Source organism: Paroedura picta, chromosome 1 (assembly GCF_049243985.1).
Source record: "Paroedura picta isolate Pp20150507F chromosome 1, Ppicta_v3.0, whole genome shotgun sequence".
Taxonomy (NCBI): domain Eukaryota; kingdom Metazoa; phylum Chordata; class Lepidosauria; order Squamata; family Gekkonidae; genus Paroedura; species Paroedura picta.
Window position 1 is genome coordinate 58,429,224 of NC_135369.1, and position 27,445 is coordinate 58,456,668.

Below are 27,445 nucleotides of genomic sequence, written 5' to 3' on the forward strand. Positions count from 1 at the left end.
CAGGCATAATTTTGTAACACTTTTATCATGTCACCCCTGAGTCATCATCTCTCCAAGCTGAAGAGCCCTAACTTCTTAACCTCTTCATAGGGAAGGTGTTCCTTTAATAACTTTAGTTGGCTTTTCCTGTACTTTTTCCAATGCTATAGCACCTTTTTCAGGTGTGGTGACCAGAACTGTACACAATATTCCAAATGGTGCTACTACACACTGTGCCAGCCTGGAATATCCCATTGAGGAAGAATCTGGATACTGCTTGACCAGCCACTATGCAGTCTCTTTTTAAACATTTTTGCTCTTGTAAACTTTATAGAAATGAACCTCTGCCATAGGAAAGCAAGAAATAGGAGGGAAGGAGATAATATCGCCCTTCTGGGGCTCATTCCACCACTGTTTTAGCCATCCTATCCCCCCTTTCTTTTGTGTAAGGCCTATATTTGACAGACTGTCACTTTGCTCACAAAAGCTGGACTTTTTGCAAAGACTATATTGTTAACAGATTTGAGCAATTAGAATGTTCATGACAACACACTGACACTGCCAGTGCTGGAGAGAATTCAAGAGTGCTGCAAAATTTCCACATAGACTATTACAAATCTAGTAACACCCCCACACACTTTATTATGATATAAGTTTAGAATTTTTACTTTTACAAGGGGCTTTTCCAGTCCTAGCATTTAACTTTTAAGAGAGGGACATAGAAAAGGACAAACTAAATGAATCTTCAGGAACTCTGAGAACATCAAATCCTTTTCGGTACCTTGTTGCAAGAATGGAAATTGTGCAATTATGAGTTGCTCCTTACGAGGCAATTTATGAAAATTATCTCTTAAATTTCAAACCATATTCCTCCTCCAGCAAAAGTCTTTATAGGGTATGAAACATAGCTATCCATCTCATGTAAAGGTTTGGTCGTCAAGGGTTTCACTAAAATTATTACCTTTTTATTTTACACAGTGCATTTGTATTTGACAATGTAAAAAGAAACCACAAGGTGGTTAAAAATCCTGATCCTATTAATTTTAAGAGGAAATATAAGATATAATATAAATAATATTTTATATAATAAATGTATAAATATAATTATATTTATAAATAGACCACTGCAGATGGGGACTGCAGCAAAGAAATTAAAAGACACTTGCTCCTGGGGAGGAAAGCTATGGCAAATCTAGACAGCATCCTAAAAAGGAAAGATCACCCTGCCAACAAAAGTGCATTTAGTCAAGGCTATGCTATTCCCAGTTGCAATGTATGGCTGTGAAAGTTGGAATGCCGAGCGTCAAAGAATTGAGGCTTTTGAACTCTGGTGCTGGTTCCCCTTGGACTGCAAGGCGAACAAACCGGTCAGTCCTAGAGGAGATCAGCCCTGACTGCTCTTTAGAAGGCCAGATCCTGAAGATGAAACTCAAATACTTTGGTCACCTCATGAGAAGGAAACATCCCTGGAGAAGAGCCTAATGCTGGGAGCGATTGAGGGCAAAAGAAGAAAGGGACGACAGAGAATGAGGTGGCTGGATGGAGTCACTGAAGCAGTAGGTGCAAACTTAAATGAACTCCGGGGAATGGTAGAGGACAGGAAGGCCTGGAGGATCATTGTCCATGGGGTTGCAATGGGTCGGACACGACTTCGCAACTAACAACAACAAGATCCTTTTCATCAGTGAAGTAACTGATTTTTATCATGCTTGGACCCCTTCCAACCTCCGGCCCATCCCTCGGGACACAAGGGTGGAGGCAAAGGTGAACAACCTGCCTCCAATACTGATGCTGTGCAGTGTCAGGTGATTAATAAGAAGACCTGCACTTTGCAAAACTACTTTGCAAATAACAACATAGACCTGGGTCAAGGAGTGTGAGACAATCACCATTAAAGAGCTAGCCCCTGCTGGATTCTCTGTCCTCCATCAGTCTTGGACTGGGAGGCAGGGGGAGGGGTGGCAATCCTAATCCAAGAGAACTTTTCCTTCAGGGCTCTCCTCGCACTGTCAATTCCAGGAATTGAATGTATAGGCCTCAGGTGGGACTCAACTGAGAGCATGGCCATCTGGTGCCCAATGCACCTCCAGATGCCCTGCCAGCCCTGATAAAGAAGGTGGTGGTCTGGATGCTACAGTTCCCTAGACTACTGATCCCCAGCCTGTGGGCCACGGACCACATGTGGTCCGTCGACTAATTGGAAGTGTGCCGCGAAGGATGCCTTCTCTCCCCCCACCGGCCCTTTACTTCATCCCCCCCGGCCCTTTACAACACACTTCGGGTGTCATTGTCTCCCATCACTCCCAGATGGGACTATCTCATTGCAGAGAAACAAGCTCAGGGTTCCCATTGACTTGTCATTGTCATGAGTTAAAATTTCCATGAAAATAAAATGTTCCTTATGTTCATTGCTGTGATGTGTCTGTATCTTATTTTGAAGGGATGTTTAAACATTACCATAGCGATCAGAGAGCGTTAGGGCAGTGGTTGAGAGTAGAGGAGTAAACCACCACCACCCCCCACCAGGCCTCAGTAAAATTGTCAAGCGTTGAGTGGTCCCTGGTGATAAAAAGGTTGGGGACCACTGCCCTAGACTCTTAATTCTGGAAGACTTTAATGTCCATGCCAAGCTACCACCCTCTAGAAATGGGCTGGACCTAGTGTCAGCCATGGCAAAGCTAGGGGTCTCATAATTTGTTGTTGGCTTTACCCATCAGGTAGGCCATACCCTGGACCCCATTTTTGGTGTGGGGTTGAACATGGATCTGGTCTCAGCTAATGCCATGCCATGGTCAAATCACTATGCCCTGAAGGCCAGGCTAAGGTTACCACCCCCTCCTCAGTTGGGCATTGAGCAGATTTTAGCTCACCTGCAGTGACTTACGATATGATAACATTTATTGTATGTAGCCAAAGGCTGTTACAAAACACAATTAAAACAATATGGCACAAATATGAATACATAAAACAATATTTCTCCAATATTGTGTACCTAAAAATGTAAACATGGACTACTAAGTTACAATAAAAGGGATAAAATGGTGTATCAAGATGGAGGCTCCTGTAAAAATGCATTAGCTCGAATCTTCCTGGCAGCCAGAGCAAAAAGTGCCACCCTATATGAGATATAGGGGTTGTCATCTGATAACAGATAGGTGACTGTTAAAATCAGAAATAGGGTGCGAGTTTGGTAATAACTTGGCAAGGAATTTGCCCCTGGGTTCGGACTACAGGGGACAAGCCAAAACATATTGGGGCAGGTCCTCCACAGATAGATTTCCACATATACACATGCGTTGGGCTGTGGGTATTCGGAGATATCACCCAGAGAGCATGGCTGATGGCATCATTTCAAACCGCAAAGATGTTAGGGCCATTCTAAGATTACGTGTTGTTATATTTACTAAATATGATGCTCTAGAATGGTCTTTTTAAGTTGTTTTATACCATGGGGCTGATTGTGATAGCTGAATTGAAGAGTGGTCAATCAGTGAGTCAGCTTTGAACACCCAGTCATGTAAATCAGAAATATTGGCTGATGTATGCAGTAAGTCATCTGGTATGGTATAGCGTGAAAGAATGGATCTAAAAAAATCAGACCGAGTCCTGTCTTTGCTCAATAAGATCTTAAAACTTTGATGGCTTAAAGAATCTAATTTAGTTATGATGTCTTTCTTCCAAGATTTCAGAATAGCTAAGTGGGCACGGGCTTTGAGTGAGGGAAAAGCAGGCTCTGCCCTCATCAGGGCTGCAGGGGACCCTTTTGGAAGAGCCAGGATACGTCTGAAGAAAAAGTTCTGTATGGGCTCCAAGCTATTGATTATTTGTTCTTTCCAGCCCCAGATGTCAATGCCATATAGTAGGTGAGGAATGACCTTAGCTGCAAAGAGCTTTAGAGCTGGGTCAACTAGAAACCCTCCCCTGGTATAATAAAATCTCAGAATGGCTCCAATGATTTTTAGACCAGAGGCTTTTATAGTTGCAAGGTGGTCATTCAAGTTTAGGGTCTCACTGTAAGTGATTCTAAGATATTTAAATGTACTACACTGTTCTATAGGAATATTGTTTATACTCCAAATAATTTTTTTAGGTCTTTTCCCAAAAACCATAACTTTTGTTTTTGTGTGGTTGATGGAAAGGGACTCTTCCTTACAATAAGTACCCAAGTTGTTAAGTAGCTTTTTCAGACCAACTCTTGTAAGGGAAACCAGGACCATGTCATCTGCATAAAGCAGGATAGAGACCTTTTGCTGACCAACAGAAGGGGGTACGAATTCTGGGCCCTATAGTCTTTGAACTATATCGTTGATATAAATATTGAAAAGCAGAGGTGCTTATGGATCCAACTGGATTGCTGAATGCTCTGCGGAACCCAGTGCCTCCCAGCACTTCTCTAAATGGTCTGGTCAGCAACTGGCATGACAGAATGCTTTGTACACTGAAGAGAAAAAAGGAAATGAGTCGGCTCATGTTGAAGTTTTGGGAATATGTTATAGAATGCAGTTAAGAGCCTATGAGATGGCAGTGAGGTCGGTAAAACACAAATTTTGCTTGACACCATCATGTCTGCTAACTCACACTCAGTGCAATTATTTAGGATAGTTCGATCTCTTATTGCCCTGGAGGAAGGGCAGCAAAATAACCAATTGGACATCAGCTGTGAAGGATTTGCTGACAAACTCTGGACAAACTCTGCCAGGACCTACCTCCAACCTTAGATACAGAAAGTGAACTAGAGGCCCCTTGGCCATCTTTGGAGATTACACTGATTAACTTCAAATGACTCATGCTGACAGAAGTGGACAAGATGCTAAAGGCAGCGAAGCTAACCACATGCCCTTTAGACCCTTGCCCATCATGGCTACTAAAAACTGTTTAAAATTAAATGTTTAAGTCTCTCAGAGTCATAGAATCATAGAGATGGAAGGGGTCTCCAGGGTTATCTAGTCCAACCCCCTGTAGAATGCAGGAAATGGCCACAAGAGCCAAGCACCTACGCAATCCCTTCTGCCACCCACTTACAATCTGCCTAAGTACACAGAATTAGCATTTCTGTTAGACTTTCACACAAGGCACATCTTTTTTTAGGGAGAGAGGGACACAAAGTGCATCCATTATCATGTTAGCTGTATGTTGGGCGTTTTAGGTAGGGAGGCCAGAATCTTGAATTTTCTTGGCCTCAACCACAGGCCTGGCAGAACAGCTCTGTCTTACAGGCCCTGTGGAACTGTTTAACTGGCTCCAAGGCTCCAGGTCTGTCAGGAAAGGATGATTCGCATTGATGCTTAGCAATGTTCAAGCTTTTATACTCATTCACCAGGTGATATTATCAAACTTAATATCCCAAAGCATCCTAAACCGGTGATTTTAGTTGAGAGTCCCCTTAGTTCTCAAATGCTGGTCGCCTGCCTGTAACATGCCTGAGGAGAACAGGATGCTAGGACATCACCACACTCAACAATGGCCAAATCTGTCATTAGTTCTGAGTTTGTTGGGAAGTTGGCTTCAGAGAGGCTTCTCTCATTTTGGAACAGAGACAGATCCAGACACTTGAATATGAGTCACATCTGGGAAAGTTTTACAGGCTGTAAGTACAGTACATCCCAGTGCCCAATGCCCTCTAGTGTAAAGAGTGAAAACTAGTCATCTGGGACAGTGACCAAGTACGACAATATAAAATGGGCTTGGGTTGTCGGAGAAAGACGAGCTGAGTTCCTTCTTGTTTTCTCCAATTATGAATCGTCATGGAGGAATTAAATTCCAAAAAGTAACAGGCAAAAGCACAATTCATCAGCTGTGTTTGATAAAAGGAGTCACAAAATTCATGTCACAATAAATGTTTCAAGCTTGTGGGTCATTCTGTTTTTTTTTTGTAAACAGAACATAATCCATGGTAGCCGTTTCCAGTGTCCTGATGGCAAAGGTAGAGTCCAGAGTTGTTGTTGTTGATGATGATGATGATATAGCCCACCCATCCCTGAAGGCTCAGAGTGGATAACAATTCAATATGAACATTAAACATTACATATAAATATTACATATAAACCGTCATAATTCATAAATCAGATTTAAATTAAGCTGCCTCCTCTCTTTCTAGTGAAAGGAGTGATGTAAACATAAAGGGGTACTATGAGGGCTGATGGTTTACATGATAATAATACTCTAGTGCTGCAGACATTTGGCTGCATGTTCCAGGACACGAGATTATCCCTTTTAGTCCAAAGAACTTCAGGGAGCATCTATGAACATTCCTACGTGCTATTGGGGCCTGTTCTTGTTGGCTTGGCTTTTTGACCTACAAAGTCTTGGCATATTGCTATATACATGGAGAAGTAGAAGAACGTCTGAAGGGAACATCCATCCATTTGGGAACAATTTAGCAGTATTGCCATATAGGATTAAAGTCATAGCATGATGGTTGTTGGCCACACAACTATAGGCTAAACTTTTTCTGATATAATGGAGTTTGTCCAGGATTCTGCTGAAAATAGAGCAAATTTTTCATTGGATGCTACATTCTGCAATTAATGGATAGCCATGCAAATTAACAAGAATCTAGTTCATACTAGGCCAATACTTCTTAAATGGTGGGTTGGATCCAAAAGTGGGTTGTGATTCTCTTTCATGGTTTTTATGTAGCTAGGAAAGAGGAAGAAAAGTGTAAGTTCTAGGAGGGATTCTGGGTAGCTTGATGACAGTTTTCAGATTGGTTCAACATAATTTACTAAATGGCCATGAATACAATCTGTTGCTCAGTAATGCTATAAACAGTAACCATGAAAAGTAAAATAAAAGCTTGTTCAATATTAACTGGCATTTCATGTTGGAGAGGAGGAAAGTAGCATGGAGTTACCTTTGCAAATAAGCCTGATAAAGTACGGTAAGTTTAGAAGTGGGTTGCACTCCTAAAAGTTTGATAATCACTGCAGGGCCTTTCAGTAGGTATAGTAAGGAAGCATCAATATTCATGCATATTCACCACAATTACTATGAATGCATGTAAGGTTTATTTACTTCACCATTCCCTTCCCTTAGACTGAAAGGATGCAGGCATTATCTGAGCACATAGCCACATCGTATGTCATGTTGTAGGCAACATGGGAACATTTACGCCTCTCTGCTGTATTTACAGAGGAAGCAGTGAATGGAGCTTTAGATCCTATACTTTCAATCCTATGGTCAGGTGGCTAAGGCAGGACAAACTAAGGCTGTATCTAGAACAAGCTGAAGCTGTAAAACCGCCCAGAGATGTAAAGAATGGGCAGTATAAAAATCCAAATAAATAAATAAATAAATAAATAAATAAATAAATAAATAAATAAATAAATAAATAAATAAATAAATAAATAAATAAATAATGGACAAGACAAAGCTAATGCTGATTGGGAAGGCTGATATTCTAGAGCAGCTTTTCTCAACTGTTTTACCATTGAGAACCTCCTGAAACATTGTTCAGGCTTCGAGAAACCCCAGAATTGGCTCCATTGTGTAGAATACGGTTGAGAAGCCTAGTTATGTACATGCCCACATGGGGTCCCTCCCTTTCCCATTCCCTCCAGGCCCATCATTGGCCATTTTGGAGGGGGCAACATGACCATATATGGTTGCATCACCTGAAAATATTAAATATATTTTAAATTATTTTAAATTAAATTTAAATTTTATATAAATTTTAAATGTATATTTAAAAACAATTACCCCCACCTTCAGGAAACCTTTCCAGGGCTTTCACAAAACCCTGATTGAGAAATTCTGTTCTAGAGGGACTGAATGATGATGATGCTGTTTTTTTCAGAGCAGGTTAAGAGCTTGATATTCCTCATGGACCATACCTTGGTCCATGCAAGCTGGCTTGATGGTCAGCAGTGCTTTCTGTCAGCTGTGTCTGATTCACCAACTTGCTGACTCAGCTGATCTGTCCACATTGATCCATGCTTCTGTAACCTTGTGGCTCGATTACTACAATCCACTCGGTGGGGCTGCCCTTGAAGACAGCCCCCAAATTACAACTGGTCCAGAATGTAGCAGCCCCACAGTTATCAACGGCTAGCCACTAGGACCATATGAAGCCTATTCTGGAACAGTTACCCTGATTTCCAGTCTATTTCCAAGGCCAATTCAAGGTGCTTTAAAACCCTTCTTGACCTGGAACCCACCTATTTGAAGGGCTGTCTCCTTCCATATGTCCCTGTGCACCAATTATGGTCACTGGGCAGCCATCTATTGGCTATCCCATTATTTATGGTGGCCCATCCAGCACTGACCAAACCTGGGGCCATTCCCATCTGTGGGATGGGATCCCTAAAGAGGTGAGAGAGGCCAATCTAGATCTATGGTTCAAGGTCATTGTGCTGCTAGGGTGGACTGGCCACTATGATCACTGGAGAAAATTCCAGTTGGCTGGTGTGTATGTGGGGGGGGGGGGGGCTCCTCTCCTGACCCCGTCTCCAACAAGGATGGCATGGAGGAGCCTGAGCCACCATGAGGTAACTAAAGAGCCACCAGACAGTTGGCAGGCAACCTGGGCAGCAGCCAAGACAAGCACCAGGCATGACTCTCCAGCTTCATCGCTTCCATCAATGTGGTGGTATGGTGGGAGGAGGGTCTGCAGCAAGGCAGGGCCCTTCCCAGGTTACTTTGGTCTCCCCAGTATTGTACAATATTTAGTATATTTGTGGGTGGGTGGGTGGACTATGGTAGGGTTCCCAACCTCCAGATGCTGCCTGGATTTTGGCCACTGTGTATCACAGACTGTTGGACTGGATGGGCCATTGGCCTGATCTGCCATGGGTTCTCTTATGTTTTCATTCTATACCAACTAGCATTATGAGGTCTCTCGCCTCCACAAATTCTGCCTTCTCCTGGCTCCATCCCCCAAATCTCAAGGTATTTCTCAACACAGTGTTGGCAACCCTAACTATAAAAGAGCCAGGTTGACACTAACTGGGTGGCCCTGGGCTAGTTTTACCTTACAGGTTGGTTGTGAAAGTAACAAAATTAGGAAAAGTAGAAATGGTGGGATAGAACATTTACGAAGAAAAATGGAGATGAAGAATAGATTCCCAGAAGGAACAATTTGGGGACAATGCGATTCCATGGGAGTTCAACATCCAGTACAGTTCTATGGACATTAAACCTTTTCCAAGCAAAGGTGTGTGTGTGTGAGAGAGAAACTCAATTATATGAGGATCTCACTGTACAGTGACTGAAAAGGTGTTTTTTTAAAGTCAAAACGTTGTGTGGGTTAATTAGAGACTGCCAAGTTGGAGAGCCAGCTGATTACCTTCCTCCGCCATCTGTCCTATAAATGAATACCCTAAGGATCAATTCAGCTTCTTTCCTTATACCAAAGTACACACTTAAGTCTCAGCACATTCCTTTCTTGTATAAAGAGGAGCAAAATACCATTTTGAAACGTATCCACTGTTTCTGCCCTCTCTACCACAGCAACGTCTCCTTTAAGACCCCAACTCTCCTGGTCAGAGAAATCACCTTCGACTCCCATCTTTGTCTTGTTATGGTCGCTGACCCCCCTCCCCCCATTTCCTCTAGGTCTGCTTGAAGAAAGAAAGAAAGAAAGAAAGAAAGAAAGAAAGAAAGAAAGAAAGAAAGAAAGAAAGAAAGAAAGAAAGAAAGAAAGAGAGAGGGGGGGTGACCAGTCTGAGCTAAAGGAAACGGCAATGGTAATTGGAGGAATCCTCCGTTGCCTGCAATCCCACCACGTCATTTTGTTGGGAGGCAAACACATGGTGCGGGGGGGGGGGGGGGGGGGGGAGAGAGAGGAAAGACCTTATAAATTCTCCCTCTCCCAGCAAGACCGTGATGTTATCTGCTGGCAAAAACCTCCCCTCTGCCTAGCAGCAAGGCAAAGCAGAGTGGCTCGTAGAGGCTCCGGAGAAGCGAAGAGAGAGGAGGGAAAGTGAGCCTCACGGCGCAAGGGCTGCGCTCAGAGCCGAGGCGGAAGGAACAAAACTCAGGCACCTACTCAGGGCGGAAAGGTGCCAAGGCCAGAGAAAAGGAGACACCAGCCTTGGCAGTCCCCTCTAAAAACCTCGAGGTTGGGCAACCGGCAGCGGCTCTGCCTTGTTGACTGTGGCTTGGATTGTCTTTTCTTCTTTTTTTTATGGTGGTGGTGGAGGAGGAGGAGGAGGAAGAGGGAGCTGCTGGAAAAGTTGCGCAGCCCAGAAGTAGCCAGAGAGGAGGGAGGCTCTGCTAGCTGGCTGGCGCAAACGAGCGTAGTAGCGGCCGCCTGCGGACCACGGGGAAGTCGGCTCCGCTCCGCTCGCTGCCCACGCCACGAGGAGAGGAGAGAGAGGAGAGGAGGGGAGGGGGCCCCCAAAGGCGAGCGTTTGGCGGGAGAGGAGCCAGCAGAGCCACCCTCGTCCTCCGCCCGTCTCCGGCGCCCGGCCTCGCACGCACGTCCATCCACGTGGGCGCTTGTCGCCGCTGCTGGACAACAGCCCCTCGGGCCCCAGGGAAGCCGCGGGCCGTCTCCGGGAAGGGGGGCTCCCCCTGGACGGGCTCGCCGATTGCCAGCCGGTGCCATCCCACTGGAGGCGCGTGGGAGCGTGAGGGAAGCCGGGAGCCGAGCTCCGAAGAAGCCCGCCGCAGCCTCTTCCACGCAACTCCTGTCGCCCTCTAAGCAACTCCGGGACGACCGGGACTTGTCAGGGCTCTATTATCCAGAGCGGGGTTTTAATATATAGAAGTAAAAGGGGCAAAGGAATCTTTTTTTCCTCCCTGTTTGAAATCTATGTCGTGACAGCAGCCTTTAAAAAAAATAGTAATCTCGCAACCTGTTGCATTTTCTTGTTGTTTTCACTCTCATCAACCTGTTGCCGTTTTTAATAGCGATTGCAGGGTCTCACTCGGCATCTGCTGCAAACGGTCGCTCGCAGGCTTTGCACCGGGAATAGCGACCTGTGGCGCTCGAAATCTTGCAACTTCGGACCAGCAGACCGGTGCCCGCTGGTGTTTGAACTGGCGATCTGCTGTTATTTCTTTTTCTTAAAAAAAAAAAAAAACGTACATAGCTATCGTCAAAAAAAGAAAAAGCTTCAGTTTTCTTTGCACGTTGCCACTTAAGAAACTGAGCGAAGTATCCCTCTCACCTTTCTGGGGGAAGGGAAGAGAAGTGCGATTTCCTTTGGGGTTGCTGCTTCATTCTCTAAAATGCACTGCTATCTTCTGAGTGTCTTCCTCACCCTGGATCTTGCCACGGTGGCCTTCGCCTTGTCTACCTGCAGCACCCTCGATATGGATCAGTTTATGCGCAAGAGGATCGAAGCTATCCGAGGGCAAATCCTAAGCAAACTGAAACTTACCAGCCCTCCGGAAGAATTCCCGGAGCCCGAGGAGGTTCCCCCGGAGGTCATTTCAATCTACAATAGCACAAGGGACCTGCTGCAGGAGAAAGCGAACCACAGAGCGGCCACTTGCGAAAAGGAGCGGAGCGAGGAGGAATATTACGCCAAAGAGGTTTACAAAATCGACCTGCCGTTTTTCCATTCCGAAAGTAAGTCTCGTGACTGTGTGCAAGAGAGAGAGAGAGAGATCAAAATCAAATAATAGGAGATAGCGTGTGGAATTATCCTATCAGGTCTGTACTTGCAGGGGAACGGGAGAGAGCCTCTGGTGAAGGGGTGATGGGGAAGAAGAGACTTACTTGAACTTAGTCCTGGGACAGGTGAAATGACAGAGGAGGGTAACTCTGAGCATAGGCAGAGTGCCTTTGCCTTGCCAGGAGGAAGGGCTTCCAGGAGAGTGGGCCTGACTCCCAAACAAGCTTTGTCTCTGACCCTTCTCATTTTAGAGTCACCTTTGAATGCAAAGGGCCACTGACCCCCACAGCGTACCCCTCCCCTGTGTTTGCCAGTGCCTGGTGCCTTGAAAGGCCAGAGCCTCCTTATCTGATCTTTGCATTCTCATCCTCAAACTCTTGTTTATCTTTCATAGTTCTCCTTTGGGTGGGAAAACTGTTCCTCCCCATGTTCTGTCTGATGCTCCCCACCCCCATTCTTTGCTTCAGCAGCCAACAATCAGTGTAGGCTTCCCTCCTAGTATTCTGCCAGCACCTGGGTCAACAAACGTCCTTCAAATAGGATTAGTTTACTTGTCCCACCATTCCCTCCCAGCGCTCTTCTTGCTCTTCTTATCACTTTTCAGTCCCCATAAAGTTGGTAGCCTCTGAAAAGGAACTTTCCAAGGCTGATTTGTGTCTGAGCTGGACAGGGTTCCGTTGCAATGTACCACAGGTTTAAAAGAATCAAATGCAGAAGTGTCTCCACTCCAAAAACAAGTTTCCCCTGAGGATCACTGTTAAAAATGGCACAGCCAAGAAGGATGGATATTGGGAGTGCCTCTTCAGATTCCCTTTCTACTTCAGTAGTCCTTCCAGGCATGGGGACCCCATTTCCAGGTAGCAAATGACACTCTGGGCTTTTTTTAAGCAAAAGAAGTACATCTTCATGGACAAAGCCTGTGAATATCTCAACTGGAACTGCTTCCATGTACTGTTTTCTGAAAAATAAATTAGTGTCTGGGGGGAGTTGGCTTGATAACTTGTTTGAGAACCAGAGGCTAAATTGGAGTTTTCAAGGTGGAAGATATGAATTCAAATCCCAGCTGCAATTTTGATCTCCAACAATGGTTTGGCCTTTATGAATCTGGTAGTTTTCATTCCCCAGCTGTAAAATGTACACATTAAAGATTATGGTGGGGGAGTGATGAATTTAGAGTGCTGTGCGAGTTTCTATCATAGGCTGTTTGATAGCCATGCCACACCTCCTATTTTTTTTTGGGGGGGGAGAAGTTTTTGAAAAAGAACTGGCAGGGAACTTTGTCCCAGGAATAAAAGAAAGAAAAACATGCCTTGAACAAAATTATATCTGCTCCCTGGTTTTGTTTCTCCCTGCCCCTTGCCAGTAGCTTCCAAGGTTCTTGATGCTCAGCATGCTTGGTCTATCCCTCAAAAGCATGTACCTTTTGTTGAAATAGTAACTTTATCCTAGACATTCTAATTGCAGCCTTTGCTGTTTATTTCGAATGTAGCAAAGGTGTAGCTTTGAGGCTTGCTGGGGCTTGCTGGTGAGAGTCTTAGGATGCCAGCTCAAGAGCTCCAACCTCCCCATTTGCTGGTAGATGCCTCCTCTTCCTTTTATTGGTAAATGACAGTCTCAGGGTAGAGGACACCCTGCCAGGCAGAGGGTTTTATTACCGCAATTAAGACACCATCCAGAATGGCTGTGCTAAGTACACTCCTCCCTTGTTGCCCTCCGGGAAGGAAGGCTTTGTGAAGTGTGCTGGAGCTAAGGGAGTGTGTGCAAGATCCCTGAGCGTAATTTGTAGCAACAACACTGAGACAGAGAAAACAACTCAAGGCAGTTTCTAAAAAATGCATATAGACGCCCACCCACCCACACTGGCTGGCATTTCAGAAAGAAGTCATTCCTTTATTTGCACCCAGAGAGGCCCTGTTCTGAGAATGTTTACCCATGGATGAAGACTATGAGGCTGCAAGAAGAGCTACACTGATGACCTTTAATGGAAGGGTTTTTTCCCCTGAGGTAACCTCCCCTAATCTTTCTGACCACACTGCTGCTGCTGCTTTCTCCACAAGTACGTCAAGAACTAGCGCTGCCAAAAAAACGAATAAACCCCAGCCTTGCTTTCTGGGAAATTAAAATATTGGAATAAAATGAAGTGTTGTGCCAGTAATAAAAGTTCTACTATTTTTGAAAATCCACTTTGAAGCCTGTGCTGTAGAAAAATTCAGTGGAGGACAAGTGTAGATTACAGGTATCCACCAATAGAGAGCATCAGAAGTTTAAGAGCTGAAGGCCCTCTTGCTTCAAGGCAGTCCTGCTGTGCCAATACTTGGTTAGGAAGATCATAGTAAGTGGGTTAACTGTTTTTCCACAGCTACTTAGTTGTATATACCAGGCCAGGCAACATATGCTGAGCAGGGGAAAAGGAAGAAGAAATACCTGTGCGTGTGTACTTGTGTGTGTACTTGTGTACACACACACACACACACACACACACACACACACGTGTGTATATATTAAATTTGAATATGCATTGGGAGTTCTGAAAACTTGGAAGCAGGACTGCTTCACACACTTTCCTTCTGATTCTCAAGTTCCCGCACTAGTGGGTGAGGCAGTAGTGAGGGAGGGGAAGGGAGATCTCTATGAAATATATTGAGGTCATAGAGTGAAAGGCCTGGGAAAGAACCATCATTCAGAGTTTTTTTTTTGTTCCAGAAATCATTTTACCACAGAGATGTTAGCATTTGGTAACCAACTGTAGCCCAAGTATTACAAATATGCTCTAATTATACTCACAGTCGGCTATATATCACTGCCCAGATCCCTGATAGGTCTTTGTGGGACATTTTGTAAAGTTCAGTCTAAATATTTTTAGCAATGGAGAGATTTAAAAGGAAAATGCAAAGAGATATTGTATATATCCCAAGGCATATTTTGTCTTAAATATTATACTTGGCCAACTGTACTATATAAATACAGTAAATATGAATAGCGCTGGCATGGTGCCAATCTCCTGGGATGAATTTTAGTCAAGAAGGTATTTATGGGATATAAATAATACTGTGTCAACATTTAAAGAAGGGATCTGATTAGTCCAGAATTTATTCGAATTAATCATTTCACTTGCTGTTAGTTTAAGACTCAAAGTGAAGTTGTGCTAAGGTTTTGGTGATAGTTTGCACTGAGGGAATAAGAGTTCTGGGCTTTTGGCTGATGTTTTAGGGGAGCTTAAAGACACACTCGGTTTGGAAAATATAGACAAGGCAGTGTCACCAAGTGTCAGCATCCAAATTTAGGACCATATCCTCCTCTCAGATTTTGGCTGTCTGCCCTCCTACTCATTCCCAGGAAGCCTCCATTGTGCTGCATCTAAAGTGATGTGAAGTTCAAAACTGTAGCCTCATCATATGGAAGTCAATGGAGAAACATCTATGGATGTTAATGGATCTGTCTTCCACCCTAGGCATGTGTAGGATGATATGTCACAGACAAGCTACAGTGAACACATCTTCCTAGGGATTTTTAGAAACTGTCAAGAGAACTGAGGATATCTTCTAATAGAATTACAGAGTTGGAAGGGGCTATACAAGCCATCTAGTCCAGGGGTAGTCAATCTGTGGTCCTCCAGATGTGCATGGACTACAATTCCCATGAGCCCCTGCCAGCAAATGCTGGCAGGGGCTCATGGGAATTGTAGTTCATGGATATCTGGAGGACCACTGGTTGACTACCCCTGATCTAGTCCAACCACCTGCTTAATCTAGGATCAGCCTAAAGCATCTAATATCTGTCCAGCTGCTGTTTGAAGGCTGACAGTGAGGGGGAGCTCACCACCACCTTAGGCTGTCTATTCCACTGCTGAACTAATGGGATTTCCAACACCATGCCAAGCTACAGGGCCCACTCATCACAATTAAACCAGTATCAAGTAAGCCTCACTGCCAAGCTCAACTAGTTAGGTAGTAAGGGACTCAACTTACAGGGGAGGGGAACTCAAATTCCCCTTTTATTTCTTTTCTACCATTTCCTGATCATCTGCATTAATCTTCCTGCTTTCTGTAGCCTCTCCTCTTCCTCATGCTCACCACTGCTGCCTCTTCTTCCTCCAAGAGGTCACCACCTCCAAGATCGTACACCAGATCTGCATTGTGATTGCTATGGAATCCAAAATGGTTCCCAAACTCTGGGCTGTCTTATTTCACTGATGTCTGTACATGCATGGATGTTTCTAGTAAGTAAGTTTTGGCATTTGGGTTCTACTCTATCTAATCCCCTTTTAAAGCTTTTTATTCTTCTGGCAGCAAATTCCACATTTTAATAACTCTATAGTATTTCCTCTTGTCCATCCTGAACCTACTGCCCATCAGTTTCATTGAATGCCCTCAAGTTATAGCATTTTGGGAGAAGAAGAAAATTTTCTCTTTGTCAATTCTCTCCACCTCATGCATAAACTTCTTAGTCATCTCCTTTCCAAACTGAAAATTCCTAGACTCTTCAGCCTTTCCACATAGGGAAGGCGCTCCAATTCCCTAGCCATCTTGGTTGCCCTTCTGTGTACTTTTTGAGCTTCAACCCCCAGCATCTCTGCTTAAAAGGATCAGGTAGAAGGTGATGCGGAAGTGTCTGGAGAGTGGCTGGCAGTGAGAGTAGAAAACGCTCTTGGGTAGACTACTGGCCTGAGGTTGCTTCACATGTTCAGAGTTTGGCAAGAGTCAGTAGCTGAGGCCAGCAAACATGCTGTTGAGTATCAGATAAAGGTTTTTCAGTTGAGGGAAGGGAATCAACAAATTGTGGCTTTGAGCCATGTAATAATCCCTGCATTTAAAACCATGCTTTGGTCACACTTTATTCCATGGTCTCAGATGTACCGGTATTCCATGCACTCACTCACTCACTCACTCACTCACTCACTCACTCACTCACTCACGTATAATAGATCTATGATAATAGATCTAGGCCCCCCCCCCCCCGGGGACTCGGGTTCCAGACCTGAAGCAAAACATCATCAGGACTTCCTCTCCACCCGCTAGTAGTGGGAGGGAGGGAGGGAGGGAGGGAGGGGGGGGGAAAGTTGAGCTGCCGTTCTTGCCATGCCGGTAATATTGGCAATGTTATTATTGTTTTAATGGGGTTTTAATGGGGATTTGTGATATTGTTACCCGCCACGAGCCGCAAGGGAGTGGCAGGATATAAATCTAATAATAATAATAATAATAATAATAATAAGGAGCAGGCATTCCATTCCATCCCAGCTTTGCTTCCTTCCTTCTCTCTCTGCCCATTCTCCCACTTTCTGTCTCCCTGTCTCTTTCTCTTTCCCCCAATGCCTACTGTCAGACTCGCTCACTTTCTCCCTCCTATTCTTTATATGATCTCTCTCTCTCTCACTGACCCACCATGGTTCTCCCCTCCCCCACTGTCACTGGAGCAGCAATGATTCCTCTTCCTCCTCCATGCGCAGTGCCACTGCCAGAGAGGCAGTGATGGTGGGCTTGGTGGCAGCAACAATGATTTCTCCTCCTTCCGCCTGCAGCAGCACCACTGCTGGTTTCCATGCACAGTGTTACTGCTAAAGAAAGGTGGTGATAATAGAGCAGGCAGCATGTTGGTTCTGCACAGGTGCAGGAACATTACTAGGAGGGGGTGGGGATTAACATCCCTCTCCTTTGGGCATAAGTTCCCCCCCCTGCAAGTTTATAGAAAATTTCATTGTTCTCCACCTAGTGAATCTTTTGATTTAAGTATCTGCAGATGGGACTAAACTGAGAATTAGGATTTAAAATACTTGGCCATTTTTAAAGAGTTTTGTATGCCTTAGGATCGGGGGTATCACCTTTTGCACAGGAACAAGCTCACCCATTCAGACTTCATTTACTCATTATTTCATTTCTGAACATGTGATCGCCAAATGCATGAACTGCCTATTGAAAAGCACGGCCTTTAAGCTGAGACGATGTTCGGCATGTGGTGTTCTTTGTGTGACGGACGCTTCATATATCACCATTTCTTTTTCAGCCATCTAATGATGCCCTTGCATATATGAACCAACCTTATTTGCAAGCAAATAGTATATAAATACTTGGAACTGGGTAATGACAATTTTGTCCAGCCTTTCTGTGGACAAGGCTTGCATCCTTGGCTTTACTATTAGAACTAGAACTACTAGGAGAAAAATCAGTTAAAATTAGGAATTTGGGTTAGATTGTACAGTTTGTCTCTAATAGGTATAAATGGGTCAATTATGTCTTCTTTAGGAAAAGCGTTCGTTCACTGTAATGAGAGTTTTGCTTCAGTAAGAACTGGGCTTAAGTTTAGAGAATAACTTATCACTTTGATGTTTGGAAGTCAGGGTATAAATTTACAGAGTCCTGAAAAATTGCAACTGTTTATATTTTTCACAGCAGTTCCACATGAAAGTTAAACTAATTTAAAGCAGAACAGCTCAAACCCCCCTACCTCTACTCCTTAAATTGAATCTCTAGTCTACACCTCAATTTTATGAGAGCCACTGGTGTGATTTATCCTTCCATTACCTCTATTGCATGAATATTTGCTTCACATATTTTTTTTCTTTTTCTTTGCTGAGTATTTTAGCTAATGAAAGAAAACATTATAAACCAGCTACATACAATGGCATGTTTCTATTTTATCAACAAGGAATTGATTTACTGGTGTTTATGTGTATGTGGGGGGGGGGGTCAGTTCTTGCCTTCCGAGGAATTGAGTTACCAGTACAGTATGGAGGAATACCCAGGCAAGAGTGGGTAGAGGGAACTGAAGCTGCACTTGTACTACACTTACTAAGCAAGCACGAAAGTGAACCTCTGGAGAACTCAGTCCCAAAAATCAGTCATAGAATAGGGCCTGTGAAGCATAGCCCAGTCTCATCAGCTAATTAGGTTCAGTACTTATATGGGAGACTGCTAAGGAAGACTATGCCGAGGAAGGCAATGGCAAACCATCTCTCCTTCTGACTTGTCTAGAAATTCTCTTACTGGGGTCACCATAAGTCAATTGCAACCTCTGGGTATTTACATATTTATATTTTATTTAATTTTAGACTTATAAGTTGCTCCTCTCCAAGTGGTCTCAGTACATAGTAAGTCTGGTCCATATGTTATCAGGAGGGAAGGAAAGGAGCAGTGGGTTATCAAGCTAGACCTAGTAGATATGAACTGTTCCACTGGGAATTTATTATTTTTTTATTTATTTGTTTATTCGTTCAATTTAAATATTGACCCTCACCCTGATGTCTTGGGGCAGTGTACATAGAACAGTGGGAACTGGAAGGTATATTAAGACATTTGCAACAATATGAATGAAAAAAACATAGTAATTATAGACAACAGCAATCAAAAACAGCTGCAGCTAGGGATATGTTCGGTATGTGATGGGGGGATCCTTGTCACTTGGCCTCACCTAAAAGCTTGGTGGAAGCACTCTATTTTGCAGGCCCTACAGAGCTGTTTGAGTTTTGATAGGCCCTTGGTTTCCTTGAGAAGCTCATTCCACCAGGTTGGATCCACAGATGAAAAAGCTGTGGTTCTGGTTGATGCCAGGCGGATTACTTTGGGACTAGGGATCACCAGATTGTTGGAGCAGATAAAGCATGTTGCTCTTTGGGGAGTAAAAGCAAGTAGATGGTCCTTGTGGTATACAAGACCCTGACTGCATATGGCCTTGAAGGTGAGTACCAGCACCTTAAACCTGATCTAACATTCGATTGGTAGTCAGTGCAGCTGCTGGAGGATCAGGGTAATGGGGGCTCTCCATGATGTTTGGGTGAGAATATGAGCAGCTGCATTTTGGACTGATTTTACTTTGCAGAGCAGAGATAAGGGAAGACCTTTGTAGAGCAAGTTGCACTAATCCAGTCTTGTTGTTGTTGTTATGTGTGAAGTCGTGTCCGACCCATCGCAACCCCATGGACAATGATCCTCCAGGCCTTCCTGTCCTCTACCATTCCCCGGAGTCCATTTAAGTTTGCACCTACTGCTTCAGTGACTCCATCCAGCCACCTCATTCTCTGTCGTCCCCTTCTTCTTTTGCCCTCGATCGCTCCCAGCATTAGGCTCTTCTCCAGGGAGTCCTTCCTTCTCATGAGGTGGCCAAAGTATTTGAATTTCATCTTCAGGATCTGGCCTTCTAAAGAGCAGTCAGGGCTGATCTCCTCTAGGACTGACCGGTTTGTTCGCCTTGTAGTCCAAGGGACTTGCAAGAGTCTTCTCCAGCACCAGAGTTCAAAAGCCTCAATTCTTTGACGCTCGGCCTTCCTTATGGTCCAACTTTCGCAGCCATACATTGCAACTGGGAAGACCATAGCCTTGACTAAACGCACTTTTGTTGGCAGGGTGATGTCTCTGCTTTTTAGGATGCTGTCTAGATTTGCCATAGCTTTCCTCCCCAGGAGCAAGCGTCTTTTAATTTCTTTGCTGCAGTCCCTATCTGCAGTTATCTAATCCAGTCTAGAGGTAATCATTGCATGGATCACTGTGGTGAGGCATTCTGAGGCCAAATAGGGTGCTGGTAGCTTGGTGGATATGGAAAAATGCCAGTTGCGCTACTCTTGTGAGTCAAGGATCATGCTGATTTATGATTGATTTTGTTGTTTTAAGTTGCACGCTTAAAACAAGTGTTCAAGCTAGAGATGTGCGCTTCCTAGTCTGACCCTTTCCCACATATCCAAAGGACCTCAGTATTTGAGAGGTTGAGCTTTATGTAATGATGCTGAAACAATTACATTGCAACTTCCAGGCATCTAGCCAAGAGATCAGGGGGGCTATCAGGCTGACCGTCCATTAGGAAGTAAAGCTGGGTGTCATTGGTATATTGTTGACACATTAATATGTTGAATAGTGTTGGGAAGAGAATTGCTCCCTGTAGGACTCTGCATTTGAGTCTGCAGTGGTGTGATTGGTTCTCCTCAATTACTACTCCTTGTCCTCAGCCTTGGAAGAGGGACATTTTAGGGCTGTCCCCTGGATCCTTGCGTCAGTGAAGTTCAAGCAAGAAGCTTATGGTCAACAATTTGAACACTGCTGTCAAGTCTAGTAATATCAGCAGTGCCAAACTACCTCATTACAGTTGGTGCCAAAGGTAAGGGTGACCAGTGCTGTTTCCATCCCTTGACCAAGTAAGTCGGAAGCTAGATTGGAAAGGGTCAAGGGCTGGGACTTTTATCCAGGTAAGCCAGTAACTTGTCCCTAGCCACTTTCTCCATCATCTTCCCTAGAAATGCTAGGTGTAAGATGGGGCAGTATCTAGCAGGGTCCTGTGGGTCTAGAGATGCTTTCTTTGATAGGGGTCATATCACTGCCTCCTTCAGCCTACTCTGGAAGATCTCTGATGACAGGGAAGGACTGATAATCTCCTGAAGTTGGCCTCCTACTTTCTCATGGCTCATTTTGAGGAGTCACAATGGGCAGGAGTACAGAGGACAAGTGGTAGGTGTCATTGAATCTAGCAGCCTGTCAACTTCAACCTGCAATAGGCACCTGAAGTGATTAAATCCCTCTCTTGGAGACAGACAAGGGACCTCTAGTTCTTTTACTGTATTAAGGGTTGGGAGAAAGTCACGGCGGAGTGTAGAGATTTTATCTGCAAAAAAACTCACAAATGCCTCGCATTTGATATCCAATTTGTTGTTCAATTGTCTCCTTCAACAAGGGTCGTTAGAGAAACAATTTTAGACCCTGGGTGTGAGCTAGCAGATGCAATGGAAATTGTATAGTAAGCATGTTTTGCAGATTTCACTGCCATCCATCCCATAGGATATTCTTGATGCTTCATCACGAGTCTCTCCAAGCTCTTTCTAGTCATCTTAACTCCCTCTTTTTCCCACGCAGCTCCTCTGTATACCGGGGAGATGCTTTTTGATGAGGGTGGAGAGGACATTTGGAAATGTCTATGGCGGCTGATGTTTGGCCATTCCCGTTGTCAGCCATTGCATCTAGTGAGTCGTTGGTAAGTCTTGGGTCCCACAGAGTATTCAGGAATCCTTCTGGATCCATAAGTCTCTGCAGGTGGGCAAGAATGTGCCCTCCACCTGTTTTCAAAGTCTGGTCAGCATCTAGTTTTCCCAGAAGCCTACTTTGACAAAGAAGTATGATGGTATGTTCAAAGCCTGCAATGGCTTGTGGTGATTCTATTCTCAGATGTCCATTACTTTCTCTCTGGAATGACAGTGGTGGGAGAGGCAGAATTGCAGAAAAAACTAGATTTGGCCCAAGGCTGTCAGCTGCTGATACCTATTTTAGGCTAGGGACTAGTCCATATGCTCAAAACTGGGGATGGAAATTAAATACTTGTGTATAATGTGTAATACAGATGGCACAGAAAACATTAGAAATTCCATATGCATCAAGGAAATAAGATGTGTATTATTGGCCAAGCAGGCACAGCATGCTGACTTTTATGCTCATTTGCTGAACAGTATCATCAAGCTGAGTAGCAGATAGTCCTCTTTGTTGCCTGATGCTGATGGCTCTGCCTCTAATGTTCCTGATGATGGGATTCTAGGACATCACCACATTTGACAATGGCCAAATTTCATTTTGGAACAGAGACAAATCCAGACACTCGAAAATGACTCACATCTGGGAAAGTATTACAGGCTGTAAGTGCAGTACATTCCAATGCCCAGTGCCCTTGAGCAAAAAGAGTGAAAACTAGTCATCTGTGACGTTGACCAAGTACTTCAACATGAAACAGACTTGGACTGTCTGAAGATTTGAAGTCTTTCTTCTTTTGTCAAATTATAAAGGCAAAAGCTATCGGGAATGAAGAGGCAAAACCCAGTTCATCAGACATATAAGTAGCCTCTTGCCCCCAATAAGTGTGCTAATCTTGAAGGTCCCATAGGATAATAGAGGAACTGACACTTGTGCCTGACATAACATGTGACAAAGGTAGTGTACATATGTGCAATACGTTATGTTTTCCTTTTACTGAGAAGGAGAAAGAAAGGATTATGTGACTTGCTTATGGTACTTTGTTGTGCACAGGATCTCCAGCTATTAAATGTCACTACCCTCTGAGAATATTGTGGAATTGTCTTCCTGGGAATTTTTCAAGGAAGATTGAACGAGCCATCGTACAGGCTGTAGGATTTTCAAATTCAGGACCAGTGTTTGAATGAGATGATCTACTAGTTCTTCTCAGCTGTATTTGCAAGGGTGGTCGCTTGTCTTCCACAAAGAGCAGGATGCAGTGAAGTACAAATTTCAACATCTTCTAGTTTCTGACTACTTCCTTCCCTCTCCAGCCTGCAAGGAAATGCTTAAACATTGCCCAGTTGTTCCCATTCATTCCCTTAGTAGCCAGTGTTGCACCACTCCTCTCAGTAAGTCCGAAGAGCCCAAGTGCCTCTTGAATGGAAGGAAAGAAGCCTCCTCAGGCTGGCAGAGTGGTAAAGTACAGACTGCTGGCCAGCAGTGCGACTTGTCTGTGCCACTTCAAGTGGCAGATGGCTGATACTGTTTGAAAGCCTCCCTCGGTAGAGAGAAATCTCCATGCAGGAAGAAAACCCACGTGTTTGGAAGAAACATTCCAATTCGGTGGTGTTTCTTCACTAGATTTCTGTGTACGGAGTTCCCCACTCATATATATGCACAAAAGCCTTGACAAATCAAATCTGAATTAGTACAGTGCATTCTGGTATTTGAAGATTCTTTCATATTGTATTTTTCCATGCGTTTGCCAAACCATATTACACTTTTTTGTTACTTTTGTTTGTTAATCAGAACGGAACTTATGGTGGCTGACAAGAGATTTACTGCCCCCCCCCCCTTAATTTTTCTTACTGCCAGGAGTTGTGAGCTATTTGAAGTCCCAATCCCAGGTGAAAGATGGGCAGTGGAAGGAAATCAATAACAAAGCCACCTGGTGTTCAGAAACTCACCTTGCTATATAGAAGCTGGATTTTTGTACCCTGCTTTTCAATAAACAAATGAGTCTCAAAGCAGCTTACCATCTCCTTTCCTTCTCCCCACAACAGACACCCTATGAGGTTGGTAATTCTGAGAGAGCTCTGAAAGAACTGTGACAGACCCAAGGTCACCCATCTGATTGCAGATGAAGAAGTGGGGAATCAAACCCAATTCTCCAGATTAGGGGTTGCTGTTTTTTACTACTATACCAAGCTGGCTCTTGTGTGATTTGTGTGTGTGTGTGTGTGTGTTTGGGGGGGGGATCATCTGCCAACTTTATACCTGAGTCCTGATATTGTATCCTAGTGCTCTCAACTCTAGCTGCAACTGATATGGTGTAATGCAGACATGCTGATTCTTTGAACTAAGGCAGATTGTAAGTGGGTGAACAGAAAAGGATTGTGTTGGTGCTTGGCTCTTGTGGTCCCACCACTTAGCGATCAGAAGGTAAATTTCTTCTAGGCCAGACTGGCCATTGATACTGGTTTGGGGAAGGCATCATCTGGATATGGAATTGGGGTCACTGTGGTAGGCAGGTAGTTGCAAATTTCCTGCATTGTGCAGAGAGTTGGACTAGATGACCCCCGAAGGTCCCTTCCAGCTCTATGATTCTAAAACAGTTTGACATACAAAATCAATGGATATGCTGACAAGAAATGACAAAAGACACTAGCAGCTTGTGAATATAAATCTTGTCCCTTGTTGTTATGCTGAGTGGCTTTTAATGCAGAGAAACAAATTTAGTGATGCAGTGTGTGTTCTGTGCATTCTGCACACAAAAGTATACTCTACATGTTGTGGGATTCCTAAATGTTAAAAGTAGGCTTTACTGTGGCAGGGCTGAAAGGCAATTCTGCTCTTTCTGCTATATTGTTCCTAAGTGCCATGCATTTCTAAAGGACATGGTACAAATTATGGGGACTAGCAGCCATACTGCAGCTGTGCACAGATTATTGTGGCCGGGTGCTCCAGGTCCAGAGAGGGTCAGTGGGCACACAAGCTCTCTTCTCCATTCCATGCTAAGTAGTCTAGCCTGGTTAAGAGTTTCAGTTCATATACTGAACCAGGTGCTTGGGTTAAGAGTATTTGGTCAGTCTGAGAACTTCAGAATAAAGAAACTTTACTCGCTAACAAACATATCTAATTTCTAAGAACACAGAAACATAGGAAACTTAAATATTTAGCAGAAATACTACAGAAACTAATCAAAAGGAACCAAACCAAGAAGCTATCTAAATTGTAGAAGTCACTGTTTTTGCCTTGACATTCCTTTCCCAAAGAATGGACACAAGCAAAGCCGGAACTTTGAAACAGAGAGTCATTCTCCCTTTTCCCTTGGCTTGCTCTCCTTATGCGGCTTGTTTTAAAAACCTTTGAATTCTTCCCTCTCAGCTGGGAGGGATTTCCATTGGCCTATCCTGAAATTGGGTTTTAAGTTCCTGCACGTGCTGCCCTGTTCCTTCCCCTAAATCATAACAATGTGTATGTCCTCAACTTTTAGGACCCTCACTTAGAATCTATCTTACAGCTTCTTGGCAGGTGGGTCATATCCAGCTACAGATTTGTCTCCATTAAGGGAAACAATTTCTTCTCAGCTTGAAAGCCAAGGAGTTTATTGCTTTGTTCCTGGGAAAGAGAGTGACCCTATGCTCAGTTATTAATCAAGGTATCCTGCATTTCTCCATTATGGCTGGGCTGCTCTCTTAATGTCCTTCTTTCAACCTTCTTGAGAATCTAGTTTTCAAGGGTTCCCACCAGCATTTTTGTTTATTGTTGTATTATACCCTTACTTTAATGTTTGCAAAGGAGAATTGAATGTACATCTAATGGCTACCAAGGAAAACTGAATCTTAACCACTATATCAAGCCAGCTTAGTATCGAGTGGTTAAGAGCAGCTGCCTCTAATCTGGAGAGCCGAGTTTGATTCCCCACTCCTCCACATGCAGCCAGCTGGCTGATCTTGGGCTAGCCACAGTCCTGTTATAACTGTTCTCAACAGAGCCGCTTCTCTTAGAGCTCTTTCAGCTTCACATACTTCACAGGAGGTCTGTTATGGAGAGAGGAAGGGAAGGTGATTGTAAGCTGCTTTGATACTTCTGTGGGTAGTGAAAAGTGGGGTATAAAAACCAACTCTTCTTCATAACCTGTACTGGTTTTCATTTCTTGGATACCACAGAATAAGATGAAGAGTAGTTTGCATACATACATTTGCACAAATGTCAAATGGGCCCTCAGTGTATATAATTTCTAGTTGCAAAAGTTTGGATTTCTATGCACAAACTTGTATTTGTTCACCCAGTCACTTGTGTGGTTAAGAGGTTAAAGAATTGCTTCTCACGCCATATGCGATTAACTTCACAGGAAACAGAAACGCTGACTTTTCTTTTTGAAAAGTGCTCTCTCTTTAGTGACAGTGTGATCCCAAAGAACCTCTTCCAGTTGGCCCCTTCCTTTGCCTGCTCAGTGTCTCTCATCTCAAAGTCTTTCTGCATTGCAGATTCAGTGGAGGCTCTCAGTGCATCTTGACAAAACAAGTCATTAGTGAGAATACACAAATGTTTCCATTCCCATTACGAAACCATATGTTATCCTTTCTTCTTTCTTCTGTTTTTTTTCTAAAGAGAGGCATTTTTCAGCCTGGGAATGATACGCTTTCCAGGTATTACTTTAATTTAATAATGGGTTAGGAGTGCAGTAACATCATTGTTTAGACCAAAACAATGTAGTTGCTCATTTGTTTAGAATATGCTTGCTTCCTACTTGCAAGGGCAACTTAGTTTATTTTGTTTGGTTTGCTTCTTTTTTAAAACAAGGCTATCTCTGAGTGGGATGCTTAATGGCGCAATTCCTGCCAGTATGCTTCCTGGAATGGCTGCTCCCCAAATCACCTTTGTCTTCTTAAAATTTGAGGTTACTCACAACTGTAGATGGCAGGAGTTGGCAGGAGCATGGCAAGAAAAGGAGAAGGTTGGATGGCTTCAGCACCAGATTCTTGGAACAGTTGATACCCATGTCACAGGTTATTTTCTGGATCGACAGGCACTTCTGATTCTTAAACTCCAAAGTAGATATTGTCAAATAAAATCCCCAGAGAATGAACAAGAATCCTCCCTGTAACTGAAAGGTAGCCTAGTATTAAGTGTTTTCTCTAAGTACTGTCTCATCTTCTGCTTAGACAGACAATGCACAGAGGTGGAAGTATGCACTCTGAGCACAGGGGGATATTAGGTGTGCCTGGGAATGTGCAACTAGTAGGAAAGGTGGATGTTTTCTCCATTCCACCATTCCTTTCTGTGGAAAGAGCCAATCGATATGTGCATGGAAGCTTTTACCCATGAATCAGAATGAGAACTGTAGGCTGCAAAGTTAGATGCAGAGTAAATGCATTGCATAAGCTACTGCAGAGAAAGTATCTTTGCAAATACCCATATGGACTTGTCTTTAGCTTAGCAACTCCAAAGAGGACTCTTAATATCCTTCAGTACTACCCAAATACCTGGAAGTTATTTCTAGATGACAGCAACAACTCCAAAGAGAAAGTTCAGTATGCCATGGTCTATTAATGGAAAGGAACTCTTGTGGCTCTCCCCCTGCTGCAGCTCACCTTGCCTCCCAAAACACTGTCCTGATGTTGAGGGGGCTCCTGGGAAGTGCTTGGTGTGATACAAGAGTTTCCAGAAGAAAGGGAGAGTCAGTGAAAATTGTCCCCCTGTTGGCAGAAGAGGAAACAAGCTTTGGATTTCTCTGAACACACTTGCTGTTCTGTAATATTTGGAAGACAGCAGATAGTTTCTGAATGGGCTTTGGCATCCTGGAACTGAAGGGAACCACAAGATCAACCACCGTGGTAAGGTAGGACCATCTTGACTTTCAGTCTTCCAGCAGTCCAAACTTCTGTATGCCACAAGCACAGGGAGTTAATTGCAGAGCAAATAGTTTCAGGGGGTTCAGGTAGGTGAGCCAAGCCACTTGTTGTAAAGAAACGTTGA

At 43.9% G+C, this 27,445-nt stretch overlaps 1 protein-coding gene across 1 annotated transcript in view; it reads left to right on the plus strand.

Moving 5' to 3' along the window:
* Window positions 1–9,793: 9,793 nt before the first annotated feature.
* Window positions 9,794–27,445, plus strand: part of TGFB2 (transforming growth factor beta 2) — a 118,066-nt gene continuing 100,414 nt past the window's right edge. The window contains exon 1 of the mRNA XM_077339637.1: window positions 9,794–11,494. Coding sequence (XP_077195752.1) covers window positions 11,152–11,494 — 343 coding nt within the window. The 5' untranslated portion in view covers window positions 9,794–11,151. The remainder of the gene's footprint in view (window positions 11,495–27,445) is intronic.